At 50.6% G+C, this 24975-nt stretch overlaps 1 protein-coding gene across 6 annotated transcripts in view; it reads left to right on the top strand.

Moving 5' to 3' along the window:
- SBNO2 (strawberry notch homolog 2) overlaps positions 1-24975 on the top strand; it is a 1228831-nt gene that overhangs the window by 607540 nt on the left and 596316 nt on the right. For all 6 annotated transcript variants that reach the window (XM_069647284.1, XM_069647292.1, XM_069647268.1 and 3 more), the window contains one exon: positions 4041-4146. In XM_069647284.1, the coding sequence (XP_069503385.1) occupies positions 4041-4146 (106 nt within the window). The remainder of the gene's footprint in view (positions 1-4040; positions 4147-24975) is intronic.

The raw sequence follows: 24975 nt of genomic DNA on the forward strand, positions 1-24975 counted from the left end.
ACTCTCGAGGTCAAATTGGCCCTCTGAAATGTGAGGCACTTCTTTGGATCCCAGACACTCCGGAGCTCCACCATACCTCCCCGGCACTAGCCTAGATTTGTTATCCTCACTCACCCTGTGCACCTCGCAGTACAAATCACAAGACATTCTGCTTAGTGCTCCCACCTTGGCAGCATCCCATTCCCGGGTCTTCACCTGGGCTCTGCCAGGACCACAATCGTTCACATTGTGAGGGAATTATAATGGTGTGCATGTGGTAGTTCAGAGTGACCAGTATCATAGGGGCACCAGGGCCCTAAATCTGAATGGACTGTTTTGACAACGCAAGTTCTCTGCCCTGGCTCCCATGAGATCGTCTTTCAGGGACAGACGCAGCCCTGCCTTTGCTTGGCTATCCGCATTCTTTCTAGTTGCACAGGCCTGTCGAGTGAGACAATGGGATGGTTGTATCTGTTTGGTGTGAAGGCCTTTTTGTCGGAAACTCCCAATTTAACTGAAGAAATGTGTAAATGTGTCTGTATGCACAAATTGGCCGAATTCAGCCAATACAAAAAAATCGAAACCCTTTATGCTGAACATGAGGAGCAGGGGTTGCAGTTGTTTCCCCTGCTAGACATGTGCAGTATTATGGCCTTCGGGCCTTGAAGGGGTTTTTCCCTGCTTCAAGGACATTGGAAGCAGGGAACTCAGAGAAACAAAAAAAAACGGGGAAAAAAAACAATGGGACCCTGCGGCATCAGCTCAGACACACATTGAAGGGATGGACCTGATGCTGCATGTGTATAGCAGAAGCGCCTTTGGCTGGCGACAAAGGTAAGTAGGGGGAGGGGGGATTGATAAAGGGCTGCTGGCGGGACATGGATTTAGGTTGGTTGACTGAAGGTCAAATAGATTAGCGGCAGAATCGACTACTGTCAATTCTACCACGAATATATTGATCTTGGTCAAACTGTTAGGCAGAAACCTGTGCAGTTCCCTTAGGGGCCACTGCAAAAGATTTAAGACTACAGGTGTTGGCAGTAAACCCACTTCTTGGTAGCAGTCTGTACCACCCAGATTTACCTGGTAGCTGTGGCTGAGCAGTCAGACTTCCCTCAAGAAGAGTTAGACAGTATGCAAAGTATACACAATAGGCACTCAGATACAACAATACAAGCAAACACTGACCAGAGCTTTGGTATCAAAGTATATAATTATTTATTTAAAAACACACTGTTGAAAACACTCAAGCACTCTTATTGTAAAATATTCTAAACACAGTTACTATTATAATATATACACCCCTTTTTCCGTATCAGATAAGTCACTGTAAAACACCACTTATTTTCATACAGAGGTGAGCGCTTAACTAGATGGCACTCCAATAAGTTTGTGAGAAAGGGAGGGAAAAAGACAGAATATGGAAAGGTACACCACTCTAAGATTCAGGAACACTGTTAGCAAGGCAGAAGAGCAAAAGTCACTGGTGAGCCAAAGTCCAAAGGCTGGGCCCACTCTTCGAGAGAGCAGAGCACAAATGCGCCCAAGATCACACAGTTACACTAGGCTTAGAAAGTCTTGCAGAGGGTTCAAAAAGAGTTTAGAGAGGCTTAGGAAAGTTTTAGCCAGGGTGCCCCAGGCTAACCCAGGTTCGAAAGCCGGGGGCTAAATCTACCCCGTACAGTCGGTAGCAAGGGAAGCCAGGCGGGACACGGTACCTTAAGTGGGAAGGATCCTCCAGCGGTGGCAGTTGTTCAAGGTAGTGGGAGCAAGTTGCGTCTTCGTCCAGGGCAAGAGAAGATCTCGACTTGGAGGAAAGATGAAGGTCTTTGCACTACCAGGGCAGAAACCAGCCGCTGAGTTTTCCGGGTAAAGGTGGTACCTTTGTTTCGCGGTCGTGGTAAAACGTGGTATCCCGGTTGCCGGGGTGCTTGGCACAGGCAAGGCGGCCACGAGGTACGTCGGGAAGGCGAAAAGACGGTGAAACTGGTTATCCCCACCAGTCAAAGGAAGAAGACTCTCCGGCGGGAGATCTCCTCTGTCGTTGGGAAAAAGTGGTGAGACGGTCCAGCAGGGCTCCACCGGTAGTGGTGTCGTGGAAGGTCGGCTCAGCTTCTCCCTCGTCGGATTCTTAGGTCCTGTGGCGACTTCTGAAGTTCCAGTCCCCAAAGCCCTGCTTTTATGCAGCAAACCCCCATTCACTCAGCCTAGCTGTCACTCAAACATGCTAAGTGGTGAGCCGGCCGGCTCACCACTTGGGCCAATCAGGATGGAGTGCGACTTGAGTTGCCTAGGCAACTCAGTCCAGGGTGCCTAAATTCCCCTCCACCCCTCCTAAGTACCCCAGACAGAGTGGAGAAGCCCGCCAAAAAGTGGAACAAAGGGCTCGACTTGGGTTGGAGTTACAGAAGAGAACACAAACGCCATTTTAGAATCAAGTTTTGGCAAAAAATACCAACCAGAGAATTAATATTAATTAAATAAACCGGCGGTATGTTGGAGGCTACCGTAAATAATTAAATAAAGATAGTAGCCTAAAACAATGGGAAATCCCATAGGAAAATATTTGCGGTTGAATATAAAAAGTAGTATCCACTGCCATCAGCCAAAACTCGATCAGGGGGGACGGAGACGTGCCCCCTCGACTAACAGACCCTGGGGCAATCGAATTGCCCCAGCCAGTACGTCCACAATATGATGGTTTGTACTGGTTCTGTTCAGAATTTAAGACTAGTAAAGTCAATGGTGACTTTACATGCCCTGGGAGACAGTAGTCAGTCCCAGGGTATGGCGTCTATACTGGGGGGGTCACTATGACACCCCTGTGTCACTGCACTGAGGGTGCTGTGCAACACACATCACAAAAACACATGAAGCCCTATGGAGTAAAAGCCCCCATAGCTCATTAAACACTTCTAGACTCAAAGAAACACACTCAAATCATGTCCAAGAGTGAGGGTAAAAGAGTCTCACTCTTGGCAGGAGAATAAAATAAACCCCAAAAATCCAGCAAAGCTGCTGGGGGACTCACTAGGTTAAGAAATTCAGCCTAAACACAATTCTCCCTAACACAAACAACCCATATCCTTTTTGTCTGCGGGCTGGGAGTGGGAATGGGGACATTTATTGGTGCCGCAATACTGCGATGTGCTAGAGCCTGACCATCCTAGGCTATGATCTTAAAATGGCGACAGTACAGTGCGTATTGCTGCAAAGCTAAAACGGCTTGCCTTCCCTTTATTGCTGCATACTATAATATTTTCTATCCCCTACAAGACGCCCCCCCCTCTTCAACCACCCTTCTATGTTACCAATTATATATGAATAAATCTTCCTTCGTCTAAACCACTTCGTGTGGCAGGGGACCTGGATATGCATCCTTGACACAACACCTGTATGGACCAATGATTTTCTTGCCTACCCGACTCCTCTCTTGCCCTACAAAGGTCATCTTTTATGAGGCTGCATGCATTATTAAAGGTTTAGTTTAAGTTTAATCTTATCACCTCAACACTGATTGCACTTCACCGGCTCCCCTGGGAAGCGTAAATGGTTTTCTTGCTGCATCACACAGATCAATGATGCAAATTATCCAATATACCTGTCTGTGACAACCCCCATTTCTGTCAGAAATGACTTCATCTGAAGCCAAACCAGTGCCAGACTGGCGCACCAAAACTTGATGGGAGACTCGAAAGTGAGTTTTGAGTACACGTTCCACGGCTGTTGAATGACATTGCTCCCCAAATAAAGCACTCCCCATCACTCCTTAAAGCCAGATATTGCTGAAGACCTACTTCTGTTTAAAGAATACATTCAGCAGCTCAACAACTACATTACTGTTGCTCCGTTCTTTTTGTTTGCAGACGGCTTGCTGTTATTGTCTGATCAGGCTTCAGAGCACCTGGGAAGGCTTGTTTGAGTGTTGATGTTGCCTCCTCAAAACAGATTTCACAATGTACTTCACCATGCCACTGGTTTCTAGTTCCCTTCCACAAGAATAGGTTGAGGCGGGTGACTGTGCTTTATTATGCTGCTGATCTCTAATTCTCCTCTTTCAGGTGCCTCCGAACCAAAAAATATGATTTACATGAGCCGGCTGGGGATATGGGGTGAAGGCACGCCATTCAGAACCTTTGACGAGTTCTTGCATGCTATCGAGAAGAGGCAAGTCATTTTGTTCCTACCTTGCATGTCCTCAGAGAATGCTTCATATGGTAACTTGGGATCGGTGCTTGGTCACTGGGCTGCTTTGCTCAGAACGGTATATGGTGGACTGCCGTCATTCCTTCAGAGCTGCCAGAAGCACAGACACTGCTCTCCTGAACATCTGTGAAGACCTGCTCTCCAACCTTGACTCTAACATTCCCTCTGTCCTCATCCTACTAGATCTCTCCTCTGCTTTCGACACGGTCAACCATACCACCCTGCTCAATCGTCTCCGCAACAACCTGGGCATCACTGATCAGGCCCTGACCTGGCTGACCTCTTTTCTTTCTGATTGACCCTCCCAAGTACAACTCTGGTCCTTCCAATCTTCTATTTCCCTCTCCAACTGTGGTGTCTCTGAGGGGTCTAACCTCTCGCCCTGGCTTGTCAATCAATACCTGCCGAGACTCGCCTACTGCATTTCCATTTTTTGCTTAACTTGCCAGTGCTATGCTGATGACGCCAAACTCCTTTTTAGGCTTCCTTCAGCCACTTCCTCTCCTTCACTCATCTCTGATTGTCTAATCGCCATTCATAACTGGTGTACTGCCAAAGTTCTTTGTCTAAATGCCAACAAGACTGAGATTCTCCTCATCAGTACACCATCTCCATCCTTTGCTCTCACTCTCTGGCTGGCCTCCCTCGGCCCTCCTACTAGCCCCACCTGCATGGCTAAGAATCTTAGGGTTATCTTTGATTCCACACTTTCCTTCTCAGCACACATCTTTGACGTCTCCAAAAAGTCAAACTTTTTACTCCACCTCCTTAGAGGTACGTTGCCTTTACTCTCCTTCCCTCAAAGGCTCACTGTCTCCCAAGCTCTGGTTCTCTCCAGGCTGGATTACTGTAACAGCCTCTTAGTAAATCTGCCTGCCTCCACTGTCCACCCTTTACAACTAATCCAGAACAAGACTGCATGACTTGTCCTTGGCCTCACGCCCTGGGATCGTATCTCTCCAGACCTGAAATCCCTTCTTTGGCTCCCAGTGGATGCTAGGATTAAATTTAAAACTCTCTTATCGTCCATAAGGCTTTCTGGGGCCTGTGTCCAAAATATCTTCAACTATCCCTCCGTAAATACCTCCCCTCTCCAGCCCTTCGCTTTTACTTCTAACTCCCTCAGGGTTAGTCGTTTTGCAAAGAACTGGGCTTGGGGTAGAACTCGGTCTTCTGCTGGGGCCTCTCTCTGGAACAGCCTCCCGGCCACCTTGAAACTTGAAGAAAACCATCTCCAGTTACGGAAGCACCTCAAGACGGTACTCTTTGCCTCTGCCCACCCCATCCTCCTTCTCCCCTGCTGATCTCTCTTCTCTCGGCATCGTGCACTTGGCCTCCCTCTGTCATTTGGGCCCAGGTACCTGCTCACCCTGCAACCCTCCTGGCCACTCCATGCACTTGGGTTCTGTATCTGTACCCATACAGTCCCCCTCCCACATTTTAGTCTGCACTTATCATATATACCTTATATGACTAAACTTTCACCTGCCATTTGCTGGCTGCACTACCATGGTTTATTGCCTTTATTTATTTGACTTTATTTAGTATTTATTCTGTTCTCTCCTCTGTTTCTGCATTTTCCCCTCGCTCCACACCACCCTTCCATGCACTTTTCCCCTTTGCCCTTCTCCATGCAATTGCGCTTTCTTAAATGTCACTGAGCCTAGTAAGATTGTGGTTTTCTTTTTTTTTTGGTTGTTTCTCCCTTGTTCCCCTCCCTTTTTGCCTGGTCGCGCTCTGAAACACTTGTGTATGAGCCCGATCTAAATAAAATATTTCATTTCACGACAAACGCTCATGTCCTGATTCCAGATAGCATCAGGTGAGTGCGCGATCCAGCTCTTGTGGTGAATTTTATATGCAATTCTTTTAGCATCCATTAACTTAGTCATTATCACCCCTTTATTATATTGTTATTCAGGCTCTGGAATGCTCGCAGACGTAGTAACTACTGTGCAGCTACTACACAGACCCTGCCTGTTTCTTGAATCGGGCGAAGCAGGCACATGCACGGGGCCCAATTGCCCCGGTTCCTTGAGGGCAACATTTCCCTGGGTGTGGGGCGCAATTGCCGTGGGGATAGTAGCCGCAGCACAGTGGCGCCGGCAGCTGCTGACTGACTGCCACATAGTACTTGCATAACGTTGCGGAAGTCTGAGGCTCTCTGAACTTTAGCGCCACTTGGGGTAGGGGCATAAAAGGGCCTTCGTAATCAAGTGCCACACTTAGATAGAATTACGAATGTTAGCAAGTGCTACACTTAGATAGAATTGTGAACATTAGTCTGCGTTACATCTAGGCAGGATTGTGAATGTCGCCAGTGCCACATCTAGATAGAATAGCAAATATTAGCCATTGCCACATCTAGACTGCATTGGGAATATTACCAATGCCACATTTAGATAGAATTGTGAATGCTAGCTTGATTCGCATATATACAGGATTTTGAAGGTGGGCAAGTGCCACATTGTGAATATTTGGCGTGCGTCATATATAGTCAGGATTGTGAATATTAGACCTTGCCGGATCCAGATAGAAATGCAGAGATATTCACGTGCCACATCTAGAAAGTACGTGGAAATTTAGCAAATATCACTTCTAGATAGCAAAGCCAATAAACGAACCCACTAACAATTTCACCCCTCTGCATGCACCTCTCAAACTCCAAGCACAACAAACCGCACAAGCTTCACTACACCGCAACAACAAAATAGACCACATATAGTTTCACACAACAGCACACAACGAATACCGGAAAGCACCCCCAAACTCAGTGGACGGTATTAATCAAACTGAAGCTGCCAACAGCTCATCACTGCTCTCTTGCACTTATCCCGCTCGTTCCCACTAACTCAACCCCCACCCCTTTCCTTTTCAGATCCGGTGGTGATAGTGCGCGGTACAAAAATCCTTATTCATTTAATTTCATTTCCTACACATCAATCGGCTCCTATTGTCTAGTATAAAGCGTGTCGATCTATCCCAGGGTGGCTATACTGAAGGATGGAATTGCCTGGCCAAATGGGACATGTCTTAAGAGCTAATTTCTGGCCCCTAATGCCTATTCGGTTGTGGTCCAACTAATGCGGTAGCAGTTTCACCACATTTTTTCACCACATTATTATGGGGGGTGGGGAGAGTCACCAACAACCCCTAAAAATCCATTTAAACCTATACCTCTACTCTGCCCCCCCCCACCCCCTACAATTAAAAAATGGTGCAAGTAAATGTGTCTCTATGGCTGTGGGGCTGTGCTTAGAATCACATGCTTGCATAGGCCGACATCTAGTTTTTGGTGTGGAGTATTGCATGACTTGTTTTCAAACTTTGAGAAGTGACATCGCCTGGGCGGGTCTATAATACTATCACTAGTGTACCCAAGGTCCTTCACACGTTGAGGTCCCGCTGCTTGATTATGCTGCCATTGTGGCCGGTCGCATACTGCAGAGTTCGTTGCTTATACCCTTGCCACATATTGTGACTTAAATTCGCTACCCTTTCTTAAAACATATTTAACGATCAACCCTGTAGCAGTATTTCGACATTTCCACAGAGAAGAAGCATTTCCACGACAGCCTGCACATCCGATGACTGCTCGCTGCTTTGAAGTGGGGGTTGGATTCTATATTTTTTCTTAGAGAATGTATACATTTACAAAAACACTATACACTCTACTTTTCATTTCCCTACCTCTTCAGTATGGAAAAAGCTTGTTTTAAATTCTGCCCTTCCTGTAACAAAATATAACCCTGGATGGACACATGCCAGGTATGCAATCGCTGCCTCCTGAGAGAACATTGCGAAACATGCTGCTCAGGTTGTCCGCTTTTTCGGCCTAAAACTTTAAAAGCGTCCCTGCTATGGAGACCACACCCAGCGATGGTGGCTCAAACAAGCACACAGTAGTTATAAACACAATCCCCAGCCGTTCCTAGTCAAAATGGTGGATACAGGGCCCAGCGGTGTCTGATAGCACTTCTGGTGCCTCTTACTCAACACCGTCCACTACGCCCATTTTAGGACTGATTTTCTATACTCTGGCCTGGTGGACAGATGGATAGAAGGCCAACCTAGTTTAGTGAGATGGACAATTCTGGTAGCTATAGTCAAACCAGTTTAAGGTCGGTGGATGAGTAGTTTAGGCTAAGCCTCAAGAGGTGGTGAGCTTGTAAGGGTTCCTCAGTGAGCACGCACAGTGAAAAGTCAGGGCACACACTTGGACAATCAGTTAAAAAAAGACATATTTATGTCTATATAACACTGTGACAAATGACTACTAGCATGTAATTTTATCACACAACACTGAATACAAGATTCATATATACAATCACTGGAGTAGGGCAAAATACATATAAACCCCTGCAAAGGAAGGTTAGTATTAGTATGTAGCACTACAGGTCCACAGAATTACAACACAACACAAGGCCCCATCCCTAAGCTCTATGGGGCCTTGTGCCCAAATGTTCATCAAGTTCCACACATTTTTGTGAGTTTGGAAACAATTAGTGTATGGCTTCTAGGTTATAATGAAGAGGTTCAAGTGGTAGAGGACAAGTTATTTTAACTAAAAAGTGTCCCCAACAATTAGAATGCTTGCGCAAGCAAACCATGGCAAAGCCAAACTGTTGTAAAAGTTTCAAAGTTATCAAACTTTCAAAAGGGGAGCTGGAGGCGCAGGTAAGTATGGTCACAAGTCGCACCCCGCGCCCCTCGTATTCCAATTCTTCTTCAGATTTGACAGGTCTTCTGAAGAGGGCCCAAGGTAGCTTTTCCTGCCGTCAGCATCAGCCCTTGATGCACAGGCGGTGCATGTTCAACCACTTCTCAGTCAGTGCAAATGCTTTTGTTAGGTCTTAAGGTTGGATAGTGCAGAAGAACTCGGTTCAGGGCCCCACTCAGCAAAGGACTGGATGCAGGAAAGCTGTCATGACGACACCCACCAATGCACAGTTACTCAGTCCGATGCACTTGCTGCGGTCAGGCTTTGTCACCTATCTCGTGTTCCCTTAATGCTGGAACCAAAACATTTGGCAGATGTGAGTCTTGTAGCATAAGCCGCCGATCCCCAAGTTCCAATGCTCAACTCAGAACAGCGACGTCTGCGGCACGGCAGCCCAAACTGAACTGGTCACCCATTGGGCCGTGCAGGGGCACTTCCGAAGTCTCTTCTTCGGTGACGTCGAGAATGGATGTTCCCTCCAAGGGTCACAGCTCCTTTGCAGTTCTGCTGAAGATCACCTTCAAGACAGGGCTCTTCCAGGACAGCAGCAGATGTTGGTCACCAAGCCGCCTTCCAAAGTCTTCTTGCAAGTTTTGCAGCTGGACAGGATACTTGCCTCCTCCGCTTTCTTTGAGGAACTCTCTAGAGTGGGTGCAGGTGGTCCTCTCCTTATCCAAAAAAACAGGTAAGAGCTGAAACTCACACTAGCCAATCAAAGATCTGGCCCACACACACACGCCGGCGGTGGTCCATTCAGGACCACTGGTGGCACAACTCATGAATACCACTCCGATTCACTGAAACCAGTTTGTGGTTTGGGACCATACAGTCCCAACCCACTTCCTGGCAGCAAACACACATGACCCTGCGAAAAGCCTCTGCTTTCCTGTGCACTGGAAGTGTTCGAGACAAGATGGCCAAGGGACAAATGCAAATCCTTGTGGCATTGCCATGTTTGGACACTAGCTGCAGTTGGTAGCCAAACGCAGTAAACCCGGTAAGGTTAAAGTAAATTACACCAAAAAATAGCAAAAAGTAACTACTGCCACCAGCTTGTCCCTTAGGCACACCGAGAGTAACCAAAAATCCTCTAAGTGTTTGTCTAGGGCAAACATAGTGTTTTGAGGGGATTGTGTCCTCCGACGTATTCCACATCTTTGACAGTAATTACCACAGCTGTGCTGCTTTGGAAAACTTTTTCCGCGTAGGCGTCCTGCATCGTCAACGTCGATACACTCCCTTGAGGACCTCCGTCAACGTCACCGAATGTTATATCTAGGACGCACGACGCCCGTAGCCTCATTTCTGTTTTTTCCATGAACGTGTTCGCTTCGGAATCTCGGCGCGCTCGATTCTTCTACCCCATTGTGAAAGTTTGAGATCATGTCTTCGTCTTTTTGTACCCCAAAGTCGGGCTTCAAAAAGTGTCGGGACTGCGGTTCCAAAATGTCCATCACGGACCCGCACAGTGTCTGCCTCTGGTGCCTCGGCGAAAGCCATGCCACCGACGACTGCGATGGCTGCCAGTCCTTGACTTTGAAGGCCTTGTGGAAGCGGAAGAAGTTGTTAACGGTAGGTAGGGTATCTAAAACCCATAAACCGAAATCTGCTGGACTTTCGACCGATGACTCGAGGGGTGACTCTCCGCGTCTTCGTAAGTCCAGTGGAGTCTCGGTCTCGGAGTGGTTCCTGCCATTCCTCTGCCTCTTGTAGGCATTCTCGAAAGCGCCGTCATCGGTTGCTTTCCCTGTCCTCGTCAGAGGACTCTGCCAGAAGGCGGGTAGCTTGTCCCATCAAGCATTCATCGCTGGCAGAATGGCGATTTTCGAATCGCAGGGCACTGTTTGTCCGCGCCTTCGAGAGAAGCCGGCAAGGAACAAGCTAGAGCCACCGCTCGTACGCCTTCAGGCTCTGGCAGGCGGCGCGATCATCGGGAGCCATCAAGGTCCCGATCGGACAAGGTTGATCACCATAGCCGTGCCAGGTCCAGGTCCGTCGGAGCCTGTGAGGCCTTCTAAGAAGGCATCGACGCCGAGGCTCCTGCTCCGAGGAAGTCATCGACGTCATCGGCGCCGAGGCCATCGAAGGATTCTCTGGTCATCCCCCCAGGCTTGATTTATTCCAGCCTTTGGACTACATTTTAGAGGTGGAAGAAGGTGCCTCCTGAGGTTCCTGATGACCTGTTGTCTGGTCACAGCCAAATGTAAGACCTGCGTCAGTCCTTGCATGACGCCAGTGGTCTGGACACCTCTCTGGAGGTTGAGTTTGGCAGGCCTGAGCCTGGTACACATGCGAGTCCTCGTACAGGCGTCTCATGTCGAGGGTGATTGAGTACTTGGGGTGGTCTGCTCCACCTCTGTATTTTCTGCAGGATGATCTGACCGACATCCTGGACAAAGGTCCACCCACTGACCCGATGTTGCTGTTTCATATGGCCTTACAAAGAAGGGTGGCAGCGGCTTGGACTGCTCCGGAGAGTCTCCCGGCATTGAATAAGTCGCTTCCGAAAAAATACCGTCCAGCCAGTGGTGACCCCTGCTAATAGTCTACAAACCCCACTCCGGAGAGTTTGGTGGTGCAGGCGGCTATGGCCCCAGCGAAGCAGGCTGCGTACCCTACCATCCCTCCTGATGGGGACGACGACGAGCGTTTTGATGGTCTGGGGGTATGGTTTTAAAGGCAGCCAACTCCGTTTGAGCCCTGGCAAGATTCACTCACACTTTGTGGAATTGTGCATCTTTGGCGGCTGAACATATTCCTGACGGGGAGAAACGGGATGGTTTTCTTGCCCTCATTCAAGATGGCAAGGATGCCATGTGTGAATCTGTTGAGTCGGGTCTGGACGTGGCAAACTGTGTCAGCCGGTCCGTGGCGGGGAGCATTGTGATGCGCAGGATTGCGTGGTTGCAGAAGTCGGGGTTTGCTCCTGATGTACAGTCCCGGCTTCTTTGATGGTGTCCATCATTTTGACAGCAAGGCTGACGAGAGCCTTGAGAGGTTGCAGACCTCCAAAGCTGCAGCGAAGTCTTTGAGCGCTGCAGTATGTCAACCGCCGCCTTTTCGTCCTAGGGGACAGCAATGGAGGGGAGGTTCCTTTCGATACTACTCTTCCTTTGGTAGATTGAGAGGAGCTGCTAGTCAAAGGGGCCAACGTAGGAGTACCAGAGGTGGAAAACAAGGTACTCGAGGTGCCAAAGACGCTCGAGCAGTTGCCTCTTTGGCCTCAGGTACTGCTGCAGCCGCGTCCGCTCATTCATGAGGCCATGTCCCATGGTTCGCCGGTTGGGGGAAGACTGGCGCATCTTGTAGAATGGCATGCCATTACTTCAGATGTGTGGGTTCTGGAGATCATAGCCCGCGGCTACGGTCTTCCTTTCCGGCAGAGGCCTCGCGACAATCCACCAGGGAAGCTCTCTTTGAAGCGTCCGGATCCGCTCCTTGCGCAGGAAATCCTACTCCTGCTGGAGAAATGCGCCATAGAACTGGTGCCTGTAGCGGAGAGAAACAAGGGATGGTATTCCCCATATTTTTTTATCCCGAATAAAGACAGAGGATTGAGACCCATCATGGACTTGCGTGGTTTGAACAAGCTTCTCAGGAAGGACAAGTTCAAGATGGTTACTCTTTCTCAAGTCCTCCAGGCGCTTCAACTTCAGGAATGGTTGGTGTGTCTCACCCTGAAGGATGCTTACTTTCATGTGCCAATTCATCCCAAGCACAGGAAGTTCGCGATCGGCTACTCGCATTTTCAGTTTCGGCTCCTGCTGTTCCGATTGACCTCCGCCCAAGGGTCTTCACCAAGCTGATGGTGGTGGTGGCAGCGCATCTCCAGAAAGGGGTTATTCACGTCTACTCCTACCTGGACGATTGGTTGATCAGGGCGCGCTCTCCCGAGCAAATCCTGGATCATCTGTACGTCACCTGCCACTCCCTTCATAAACTGGGCTTCTCCCTCAACTTAAAGAAGTCTCATTTGACACCTACCCCCAGCGGCTCCTGTACATCGGAGCAGTGCTCGACATGTCCCTGGGGCTGTGTTCGCCACCCCAGGTGAGGGCTCATCACATTCTGCAGATGGTAAACAAGTTTCAACGTGCCCAGAGTCTCCCGGCGTTCGAGTTCTTGAGGTTTTTCGGCATCAAGGCATCCGGCATTTTCCTGGTGCCAGAGGCCAGGCTGCAGCTGAGATCTCTGCAGTGGGCTCTCAAGATGCAGTGGTCACAGTTCTGCGGCAGGATGTCGGATCCCGTTTAGATTCCACCCTCGGTCGCCCAGGGCCTTCTGTGGTGGGCCGACAAAGGAAATCTGTTGAAGGGGTCTCGGTTTTGGCAACCGTGGCCGGAGGTGACGATCATGATGGACGCATCCCTCCTGTGGTGGGGAGCTCATGCCAACAAGTTGACGGTCAGCGGCCGTTGGTCTCCGTCGGAGTCCAGACTCCACATCAATCTGTTAGAGCTGTGGACTGTCAGGCTAGCCCTGAAGGCTTTTCTGCTGTCTGTGCAGGGAAAGAATGTCCTGATTTTGACGGACAATACAGTGGCCATGCACTACCTCAACAAAAAGGTGGGGGCAGGGTCACTCCCATTGTGCAGGGAGGCGATGCAGCTCTGGTTCTGGGCCATCCAGTAGGAAATTTCAATCTCGGCAGTTCATCTGGCCGGAGACAAAAACGCGGTGTCGGATGCTTTGAGCAGACAGAGCACGGTCTCTCACGAGTGGGAGCTGGCTCAGGAAGTTCTGTTGGAGATCTTTGCCCTTTGGGGAACCCCGCAAGTGGATCTTCACCACCAGTGTCAACCGGAAGTGTGAAAGATTCTGCTCGCGGGAATTTCCTCCAAGAGGAGCCTTGGGGGATACGTTCGTAGTGAAGTGGTCCTTCCTACTGCTGTACGCGTTGCCTCCAGTCCCTGTCATTCTGCAAGTGTTGCAGAAGTTACGGAGGTTCGGTTCCCGGACGATCCTCGTTGCTCCGGCATGGGCCAGGAGAGCGTGGTACCCGGACCTTCCAGACATGTCCATCTGCCCTCCACGTCATCTTCCCTACTGAGACGATCTGCTCTCACAGGAGGGGGTCGAGTTCTCCATCCAGAGGTCAAGTCTCTCAGCCTTCATGCTTGGTATCTGAAAGGCTGAGGTATAAGGATTGGGACCTCCCTGAAGACGTGATGGAGGTGTTGCCTTAGGTCACAATGCCCGCAACGGAATCGTTGTACTGTTGCCGTTGGAGGAAGTTCTGCGACTGGTGCAGGGTGCAGAATGTGGATCCTTTTCAATGTTCCATTCTTTTGGTTTTGCCTTTTTTGCTTTCTTTAGCCCACAAGGGCCTGCAAGTAGGTACCATTAAGGGGTACCTGGCGGTGCTGTCCGTATTTAAGCGCTCGTCTGAGGAATGTTCTTATTTTAAGATCCCTTTGATTTCTGTTTCTAAAAGGGCTAGCTAATGTGTTTCGTCCTTCACCTTTCCAGGTGCCGTGATGGAATTTGAATTTGGTTCTAAAGTTCCTAATGGGAGCTCTGTTTGAGCCCTTACATTTTTGCCCGCTGAGACTGTTGTCCTTTAAGACTGTATTTTTGGTTGTGGTTACTTCTGCATGCAGAGTGAGTGAGTTGCAGGCACTCTCCGCCAAGCCACCTTTCACGGTGTTCCATAAGGACAGGGTTGTCCTTGGGGCTCGTCCTTATTTTCATCCGAAGGTTGCGTCGGAATTTCATTTAAGCCAGAAGGTGGTTCTTTCCGGCCTTCTATCCACCTCCGCATCCTGGTAAGGAAGAGGAGAGGCTCCATAGGTTGGATCCTAGGAGAGCTTTGAGTTCCTATCTCTTCCGGATGTCCCCGGTCAGAGTGGACGATCAGCTCTTTGTTGGTTACGCTGGAAGGCGTTGAGGTCAGGCTGTTTCCAAACAGACCTTGTCCAGATGGATCATTTTGACAATCTCTGAATGTTACCGGTTGGCGGGTAAGGACCCTCCAGTAGGCTTACGGGCTCATTCTACTAGGGGTGTGGCTGCCTCCACGGCTCTACAGAGGGGTGTTTCGATTTGCAGTATTTGCAAAGCAGCCACGTGGGCTTCTGTCCATACCTTTGTGAGACACTATTCCCTGTATTCTATCCATGGGCAAGATTTGGCCTTTGGTAAGGCAGTCCAATATTCTGCAATTTGATTGGGCATTCTAAATTGGTGAATTTGTAAATTCTTTTCCCACCTCCATACGTTGGTACTGCTTTGGGAGTCTATCAAAGATGTGGAATACATCGGAGGACACAATCCCCTCGAAGAACAAGTTACTTTCTTACCTGGTAATGTTCTTCGATGGGATGTTGCTCTGATGTATTCCACATCGTACCCTCCCAGCCTGCCCCTCTACTGAATTTCTTATGCGATTGCAGCTTACGTTTCAGCAATGTTTTCTGCAGTCATACTGGCAGGTGGTTGGTGCCACACGTTCTGGGAAAAAACAATTGAGACTACGGGCGTCGTGCGTATTAGATATAACATCCGGTGCCGTCGACTGCGGTCCTCGAGGGAGCATATCGACGCAGGACGCCTACGCCCAAAAAGATTTCGAAGCAGCACAGCTGTGGTAATTACTGTCAAAGATGTGGAATGCGTCGGAGGAACATCCCATCGAAAGAACGTTACCAGGTAAGATAAGTAACTTTTTCACCCCATTGGTACTGCATTATAAGATGCATTGTACAGTGATGAGTTGCCAAACATGGCAACAAAGTTACAAGACTAAGGGAAACAATGTTCACGGTACTGACAGCCTGAAGGCCATGTCCGTTTCGCAATGACAAATTAGCAAAATCTAGTGTAGTGAAGCTGAAGTCTTCATTCGCTCTACAAAAAGAGCAGGTCTGATTCAAAAATAAAAGCAAATAGTTTGGGGGTCCATAGAAATGGAAGAAAATGTGCTTTAAAGAGAAATCTTTCCCAACAGCCCACTCCGTGTGCGTGACAAAATCTATTATCTAAACAAGCGTTGAGAGGAATCTCCACTGCACATAAAGACACTGGTTGAATGACGGTCTCTCGCTCCCCCCTCTTGCTCTGCTCTTCCCTCCCCTCTTGCTCCGCTCTCCCTCTGCTCTCTCTCTCCTCTATTTCCTTGCTCTCGGTCGCTCTCCTCTCTCTCGTGCTCTCTCCTCTCTCTCGTGCTCTCTCCTCTCTCTCGTGCTCCCTCCTCTTTCTCGTGCTCCCTCCTCTTTCTCGTGCTCTCTCCTCTTTCTCGTGCTCTCTCCTCTTTCTCGTGCTCTCTCCTCTTTCTCGTGCTCTCTCCTCTTTCTCGTGCTCTCTCCTCTTTCTCGTGCTCTCTCCTCTTTCTCGTGCTCTCTCCTCTTTCCTCTCTCTCGTGCTCTCTCCTCTCTCGTGCTCTCTCCTCTTTCTCGTGCTCTCTCCTCTTTCTCGTGCTCTCTCCTCTTTCTCGTGCTCTCTCCTCTTTCTCGTGCTCTCTCCTCTTTCTCGTGCTCTCTCCTCTTTCTCGTGCTCTCTCCTCTTTCTCGTGCTCTCTCCTCTTTCTCGTGCTCTCTCCTCTTTCTCGTGCTCTCTCCTCTTTCTCGTGCTCTCTGCTCTTTCTCGTGCTCTCTGCTCTTTCTCGTGCTCTCTGCTCTTTCTCGTGCTCTCTGCTCTTTCTCGTGCTCTTCTCTCTCGTGCTCTCCCTTCTCTCTTGTGTGCTCTCTCCTCTCTTGTGTGCTCTCTCCTCTCTCGCATGCTCTCTCCTCTCTCACGTGCTCTCTCCTCTCTCGCGTGCTCTCTCCTCTCTCGCTCCTCGCTCTCTCTCCTCGCTCTCTCTCCTCGCTCTCTCTCCTCGCTCTCTCTCCTCGCTCTCTCTCCTCGCTCTCTCTCCTCGCTCTCTCTTCTCGCTCTCCCGCTGGGTAAGTCTTAGTCGACAATAGAGCTGGTGGCGGATGCTCTTGTGAAGGGGGCTGACCCTGTGAAGGTAGCCCTCACTGAGCAGAAGGTGTCCCTGCCCCCAAGGGGCGAAACCACCACAGTGACTTTGAAGTCTGCTGGCATGCCAGAGAAGGGGGTGCTGCCTGAGCTTGGATCTGACCCCTCAGGGTGGCAAAAAGGGGGGGGGGGAGGTACATGAGGCCCCGGATCAGCCCGAGGCTGTGTCTCGAGTCATGGAAGTTTTGTCCGCAGACGAGAACCTGGAGTCCCTACACACGGTCCACAAGTTTGTGGGAGAGGAGGAAGAGGACGACCATGATGGCATGGGGCCTAGTGTTTCGCTCACGACAGCTCAGCCGCGGGCTGTGTCTCAGGACATTCTGTCAACCCTCTACACCTTGGTGTCAGAGATTCAGACGAGGATTGCTCAAGGTCTGGTCCCAATGGTCCCCCAGGCCCTTGATAAGTCACCAGCTAAGAAGCAGAAGTGTCATCTGACGCCCCCATTTCAACCTCCACCTCAGCGTCTGGCCTTCTCTCTCCCAGCACACCCGGACATGGGGAGGATAAGGCCACGACAATGGACGATGACATCATCACAGCCCAGCGGCTGGTCTCGGCTGGCTAGGGCGTCCCCACCGGATGTGGTGGGGTTGTTCCATTCCATGATTGCCAGAGTCACGGAGCTGTTCCAGCTTGTGCCCGAACGAACCAGGAAGGAGGGTTTCTTGTACCAGAGGCGCAATGCCAATACGAAGACAATCATGGCCGTGCCCCTTCTGGACGAGTGGGAGGAGGGTCTGGCCCTCTTAAAGAACCCTTGCACGGTTCCGGCCAAACTGGATAGGCTGGAGAAGTACCTGCTACCGGAATCTGCACCCACGTGCCTGAGGTCGCAACGATCTCCTGATTCAGTGGTTTCCACGGCCGCGATGAAACGGTCAGCTAACCAGATGGATGCCATGGCAAGAAAGGTGATTTACACCGCAGCATCCTCCATCAAGGCTGCCAACGCACTGGCAATCCTAGCCAAGTACAACAGGGAGCTGTGGTAGCAGCTGTGGCTGATTTTGAAGTTCCTCCTTGACGACAAGAAGATGGAGGAATGGGAGGTAGCATCAGATCACGTCATCAAAGTGGCACTGGACATTGCTGATGCAGGGTTCCGGCAGATGGGAACAGTGTAGGCTTATGTCGACAAGGCTTGATGAAGGCCACGAATTTCCGACAGGAGATTCAAGCGAAGGTCCTGGACATGCCTTTGACTGGGATAACCATTTTGTGAAGGTCAACTACGAGTACCTACAGGCCATCAAAGCAGATACGGAGACGGCCCATTCCCTGGGCATCCTCCAGCAGCACTGCTCTTCTTTTCGCTTCTGCAGAGGAAAGTCGAGCAGGTCTTCGAAAGGTTTCTACTCATAGTACAGTCAGCCTTCCAGATCTACGACTCAGGGAGCCTACACAGGCCACTCCAAGGCCTACTTTGGCGGAGGACAGCTTTGCCCGCAGGGCAGGGTGCCAGCACTGAAGCAAGACTGAATCGACCAGGACGTCAGGCCCCCACCCGTGAACCCCAGTGGGAGGCCGGCTGACGAGTTTCGTCAGCGAGTAGGGAAAGATCACCACCTCTCACCCAAGGACACATCCTGGAGTTTCAGCACAGGTGTCCGCGCATCCCTCCGGTGGCCTGTCAGGAGCAGCACATCCCTCAGCTCTTAGAGGAGGTAGGGACCATGCTGCGAAAAGGGGCTATAGAGCTAGTCCCCCAGCGACTCCAGACCCCAGAGTCTATTCTAGATACTTTCTGATCAGAAAGGAGGTGGGGTCGGGGGGGGCTGGTCACGTTGCAACACATCCTCGCCCAACTGTAAAGAGGTTATTTCTTGACGTAGCTGGACCTGGAGGACACCTACTTCCATTTCCCCATTTACAGGAAGCACCAAAGGTTTCTACACTTTGTAGTGCAGGGACCACACTACCAGTTCAAGGCCCTACCTTTTGGCTTGAAGTCGCCCCCCAGAGTGTTCACAAAGTGCCTGGCACCGGTGGCGGGCATCTGCGTCTACTGGGTATACATGTATAACAGTACCTCGACGACTGGCTCATCCGGCTGCTGACGGATCTAGGATTCTGCATCAATTATCCAAAGTCCTGCTTGACACCATCGCAGAACACTCTGTTCGTAGGAGCCTGACTCAATATGGTATCCTGCCTGGCTTCACCCTCGTAGGAGATGGTATCGGTCATTCAAGGGAAGCTGCAGCAGCTGTTGGCAATGAAGACGGACACTGTGCGAACCATCAAGTCGTTGCTAGACCTGATGTCCTGCATCTACCTCTTCCAGCTCTGCCGGTTGCAGGTGAGTCCTCTTCAGGAGTTCATGGACGCCTGCTAGATAAGTGTCCAGAAGCTTCGCAGACAAGATCACGCTGGACTTGTTCCGTCGGGCGATAAGGTGGTGGGGCATCTGCTCCAACATTGCCCAGGGTTTCAGAACCCTCCTTTGCAGGAAACTGTCACCACGGACGCTTCCCTGGTTGGCTGGGGAGCCCACACTGTGTGACTGCTCACCAAAAGCCTGTGGCTACCAGGGGTGAAGGATCTCTATATCAACATCCTGGAGCTACGGGCAGTGTTCCGTCTCTGAAGGGCAAGGTGGTGAGGATCTTCATGGACAGCACCGCCACAATGTTCTACATCAGGAAAGAGGGGGACACTCGATCCCCAGCACACTCCAAGGAAGTGCAGGACTTGTGGATTTGGGACATAGGGTCGATGATGTTCCTCGTCCCACTTCAGCTAGCGGGAGTCGGGGACACCATTGCGGACTCCCTCAGCAGGGAGTTGCACTCCTGCCACGAGTGGGAACTTCGGCAGGACCAGGTGGACTGCATCTTCGCCAAGTCGGCAGGACCAGGTGGACTGCATCTTCGACCAAGAGGGGTAGGCCACGGATCGATCTGTTTGCGACGATGGCGAACTCCAAATGCCAGAAGTTTGCCAGCATATTCCACCAATTGATGAACCTGGGAGGGTGCGTTCTCCTTCCCGTGGGAAGTGATGTTTTTATCTGTGTTTCCTCTGTTTCCACTAATGCTACGAGTCATCAACACACTTAGTGCCAGTGCAGGATGATGCTCATTACCCCGGCGTGGCCGAGGCAGATTTGGTATCCGGAACACCTCGGCCTGTCTGCGTTGCCTGCGGTGTAGCTGGTGGTGGTTCCATATTTTCTTACCAGGGAAGGAGGCGCAATCCTGCATCATGACCCTAGATCGCTGAAACTGAGGGCTTGGCTCCTGCCCCCCTAGAGTTTGGAGGATATGAGTTGCCAGCGGACTGCAGGGAGATCCTCGCCAAGGCCAGGGTGTCGTCGACTTTGAAGTTCTATGGTCTCAAGTGTAAGCGTTTCGCTACGTGGTGCCGGTCTCGGAAGATTACCCCTCTGATGGTCACGGCTCTGCAGCTTCTTCCATACCTGCTATTCATCGACTCTTCAAGGAGTTCCTCAAAGGACCTTTTAGGTCCCTCCCACCAGTGAAGGCATCAGCCCCGGCGTGGGAACTAAACGTGGTTCTGACGAGGCGCAAAGCGGGCCCCCTTCGAGCCTATGCATCGGGCCCCTCTTGTGGAAAACGGCTTTCCTTGTGGCCATCACCTCATCCAGGAGTGTGGGTGACATACAGGCCCTAGCCTGCAAACAGCCATACTCGAATTGAGGGTGGTGCTGTGGACGCACCCCTCTTTCATGCCGAAGGTTCCATTGGAATTTCACCTCAACAAGCCTTTGATGTTACCTGTGTTTTTCCTGAAACCTTTGTCGCCTTTGGAAGGGCCTTGCACTCATTGGACGTTGCTCGTGCCCTGAAGTTCTACGAAGCACGCACAAAGAGTTGCAGTAAGACTTCACAGACGTTCATGAACTTTGGTCCTGTGAACCATGGGAAGGCCTTGTCCAAGGCGTCATCTCAAGGTGGCTCTCTGGCTGCATCATGCACTGTCATTGGATGGCAAACAAACCGCTGTCTGGTTGTCGGAGAGCCCACTCCACCAGAGCGATCACTGCGACGATGGCATTCCTGGCTGTTGTGCCCCCGCTGGACATCTGCAGGACTGCTACGTCGAGGTACACGCACACCTTTCGCAAAGTTCTACTGTGTCGACGGGGATTCCAGGGAGGAGTCCAGAATCGGCCAAGAAGTGCTACGCAACCGGTTTGCTTGAGGTGAGTCTGTACCAGAGGTAAGAGTTCATTGCTTCTGTTGAGCCTTGTAGTATATAGTGGGTAAATTCCCTCTTTCTTGTTACTGGGGGGACCTGTGTGTCGAGGGACCCTAAGGAACACAGACAGGTCAACACAGGCTACCCCACTGTTAAACATATAGGCAGGTAAACCAAATACTTAGGTCATGAGACTGCAGGACATAGCTCTTCAGAAGACAGTGGTCAGAACATCTTAAAAATATTTTTATTCAAACATGTCATGAAACAACCAAGACAACTAAGCAAAAAAGGTTTGTACAATAACATATATTGCAAAAAGCACCTTATTAGTGGTGTTGGTAAGTGTGAATGGTGAATTATTATAGATATCGAATAGCAATCCACTTTTTGTGTCAACACGTGTTTCTGGCTAGGCAGGGCAAACTAGGTCTAGCATCCGTTCTTTAGATGATAAAACCCTGCGACCGTCATCAGGACACATTGACTCAAATTGATATGGGAATCATCTCCCGACTAGTATTGTAAACGAAATATGAATAATGAAAAGTTTAAAAGCTGACCTGGAAAAAGGTCTTACATCTATTGACCTTGAACTATAGAACTGGTTACCCACCTAACATCAGTTCTGTGTGTGTTGGGCTGATTATTGGTCAACACATTTGTTCATCTTTAAGTTTTGCTTTGGAGGTTGCTGTAACAAAAAGGGCAACAGGTTTGTCCTCTTCTTAACATTACTCTCTCCTTTCTAGTCATTCAATTCGATGTCATACTGATTTATTGATGATTTCCTTTATTGATGTAAGAGAATTCCTTCCTTCTCCAGCATGGGGTCGGGCATGGATTGACATGCTCATGAATATTCCCTGTCGTCAGGCTGGGAATCCTTGGTGAAAGAAAAAACTGTTTCAGTTTTGTTTCTAAACTGTCTTTTGCCTTTAAGCCAAACACTTTGCTCTGGGTCAAACTGTCCCCAGCCAATGACTTCCCTCTACCTAAGCCCCTCCTCTGGCAGCCATCTTCAGATGCTTACCGCACGTTCAAGTGTTGGGAGTCGTCGCGTTTCGCTCTTCAAGCTTTCTGTGATTTTTTTTGTTTGTTTGCGTTTAGCGTTTTTTGGTAGGAAAACTTTGTTTTAGGTTCAATTGAGCCTTTGTGCTCCATCGCTTATCCTTCCGATTAACGGGCCGGTTTTTCAGCATTTTTCAGCGCCCCACAAGGGCAGAAATAGAGTGTTTCTTCTTGGAAGCTTCCAGAAGTCAATCAGGCCTACACCGTGCCATATCATGTCTGAGGAGAGGGACGGAGCTTCCCTCTTCAAGTTGTGCATCAGCTGCGGTTTGTGGAATGTCTTCACGGATGACGAGCATTCCCAGTGCCTGTATTGTCTACACCTGACTCATTAGGAAGAAGATTAGGAGATCTGCCGTGGCTTCACCAAGCGCATGATGAAGAATCGACACGTCTGGTTGCCAACGTGGATCAAGGCCAGGGCCCTCAACTCGGGTGGTTCATAGGGGCAGGCCTCTTCTGTACCCAGCCAACCTGAACGGGCTTCTAAGCCTTTTGAGGGTGCTCCATTAGTGGGGTCCCAAGACCAGGCCAAGCACTGCAAGTCATTTTTCTTCGGGGTCGCCGCGCAAGTAGGTCCCCCGACGGTCAGGGCGTGTTCATCGTCTCCGGCTGCCTCGATCTCCTGCCACCGTTCCAGCTCCTCGTCCAAGAGAAAGTCCGCTACCCCAGGGAGCTGCGGGAGAGTCCGCAGAAGGCCTCCCAAGACTGGCCAGAGAAGACCAAGCAGGACAAGGTGGCCAACCTGCCCGTGAAGGCCTGGGTGGCCCAGGCCAAGTCGCCGCCCTCGATAGAGTTGGTGGTGGCCTCCCTTTCGAAGGCAAAAGGGGCTGACCCCGTCCAGGGTGGTAGAGAGAATTCTAAAAAATTTGCCAGTTCCTCCCACCTTAGAGACCTCCAGCTATTTTGCTGAACTTTGGGACTCTGAACTATTACATTCTGTGTTTTCTGTGTATGTGTTTCTTTTGGTTCTGAAATCTGACAAACTCCATAGGCATCATCTTTTACATTATGTCACACAGCACCTTCAGTGCAGCGGCACAGCAAAGTCTTTCAGATTTCCCAAGGTTTAAATACTTTCTCTGGGATCAACTACTGTTTCCCAGAACAGTGGAGTGAAATTGACTTCACTTAGTCCTATACATTTCTAGACCCAGGACGCCCTATTTTACAGTAGTGCTGGAGGGGTTACTTAGTATACCCTATGTCTAGTTACTCATGTAACAGTCGAATGTTACCCTTTCCTCTCAGAATGGCTGGTGGCAGTGGTTTTACATCGAACTACCATGATTTTTCCCGACCGCGAACTATTCGTAGCCCCGGTAAAGTAAAATCGTGGGAACCATGTTTTTGAAGATGGCACCCAGCCATTGTTGCTAAAATGTTTCACCGTCTTCTTTTTTTTTGCCATGTCTTTGTGGAAAGGCTGCCCTACGGTGTGCAGCGGGGATTGAAGCCTAGAGGAGGGCACAGTGGAGAGATCCGAAAGCCCGCTCTGATCGCGACTGTACAGCACCCGACAGGCTACGGACGAGCTGGGAAGCAGCAGCGGGCTACCGTGTGCGCTGTGGCGAACGGCCAGGCAGCCTGGGTCGAGGGTGGCTCCCCACACTATCCACTGGACACTCGTAAGTAGAGTGGGCAAAAATTGGATGCGGGGGCGTGACAACATATCCATCCCGTGGGCCGCTGACTGCACCATCTGATTTCGCCCCCCCCCCCCATGGGGAGCACTACGGCCAACGGAGGTGAAAGGCTGCGGGTGTAGCGCATTGTGGTGGAGAGCTCCCCGCACCCACGAGAGGGACTAAACAATAGATGGCGGCGGCGCGAGGGGCTGCCTGACTGAGAGGACCCCCCATTGCACGGAGCAGCTGGTGTCCCCAACCAGGGCCTAATACTCAGTGACTGCCCTATCCAAGACGTTGGGTAACATACAGTGAGGAGGAGGAATCCCTCCCACAAGAAAAATGGCGGACGCGTTTGGCAGTTGAGCCAGCCTGCGGCGAACCTGTAACCTTGATGAGCATATTGTGGAGAGAAGCCGGGCCCCAGTGGAGCATTCTGAGACCCAGCCCAGACCACAGTGAGGCGTAGAAAAACCAGCCCAGCAAAACCCCTGAAGCCGCGGCAGACCCGAGCAGCTGGCAGGAGTCCGCCTTGCCGGAGAACCCGGAAGACTGGGTGGAGAGGTCCACATCGGCTCCGGGGCAGAGAGTGAGATGCGGACGGCGCTGGACCAGCGCCGCAGTAAGGAAGGCCTGGGGGAGATCTAGTGAGGATGACCTACACAGTGGAGACCCCCACTGCACCCCAGTGGGAGGTGACAAAGCGACACAGAGAGGTTAGTGCGCTCCAAAAGCAGCCCCACAGCGGAAGTGAGACAGCAGCCCCCGGGTGCTGGCGGCATGGCGGGGGCCCCGTAGAGCGTGGTTAGACCTCAGCTAAGGCTCGACTGAGAACGGAGTGTAGAGCTGATAGCCCACGTCGGGCCCACACATTAAGGTGACACATAGAGGAGAATAGCTCTCAAGCTACACCAGAGCCAAGTCCAAAGAAGGGGGAGCAGGCTCAAAACGCTGGGGGAGAACCAAAGCAGAAGTTACTACAGAGACACAGGACCCTGGACTCTGAGAGCCCTAGACAACAGGGGGGGCGTTAACAGCGAGGGGGTCCCCACGTGGACTTTGAAGTCCCCAACCGCCAAAAGGCTCAAGGAGGGTAGGAGCCGTGAGTGCCTGGCGGCAAGGGGCCAAGCCAGAGAAGAAAGAGACGGCACAGAGGTGGCATAACGGGACACCAAGCGACACAACCTCCCAGAGGTACAGGGGCCAATCATAGGCACCACCAAGCCGCCTGACCGTCGAGAACCACTC

The sequence above is a fragment of the Ambystoma mexicanum genome, chromosome 1p (assembly GCF_040938575.1).
Source record: "Ambystoma mexicanum isolate Mex_15411 chromosome 1p, UKY_AmexF1_1, whole genome shotgun sequence".
NCBI lineage: Eukaryota > Metazoa > Chordata > Amphibia > Caudata > Ambystomatidae > Ambystoma > Ambystoma mexicanum.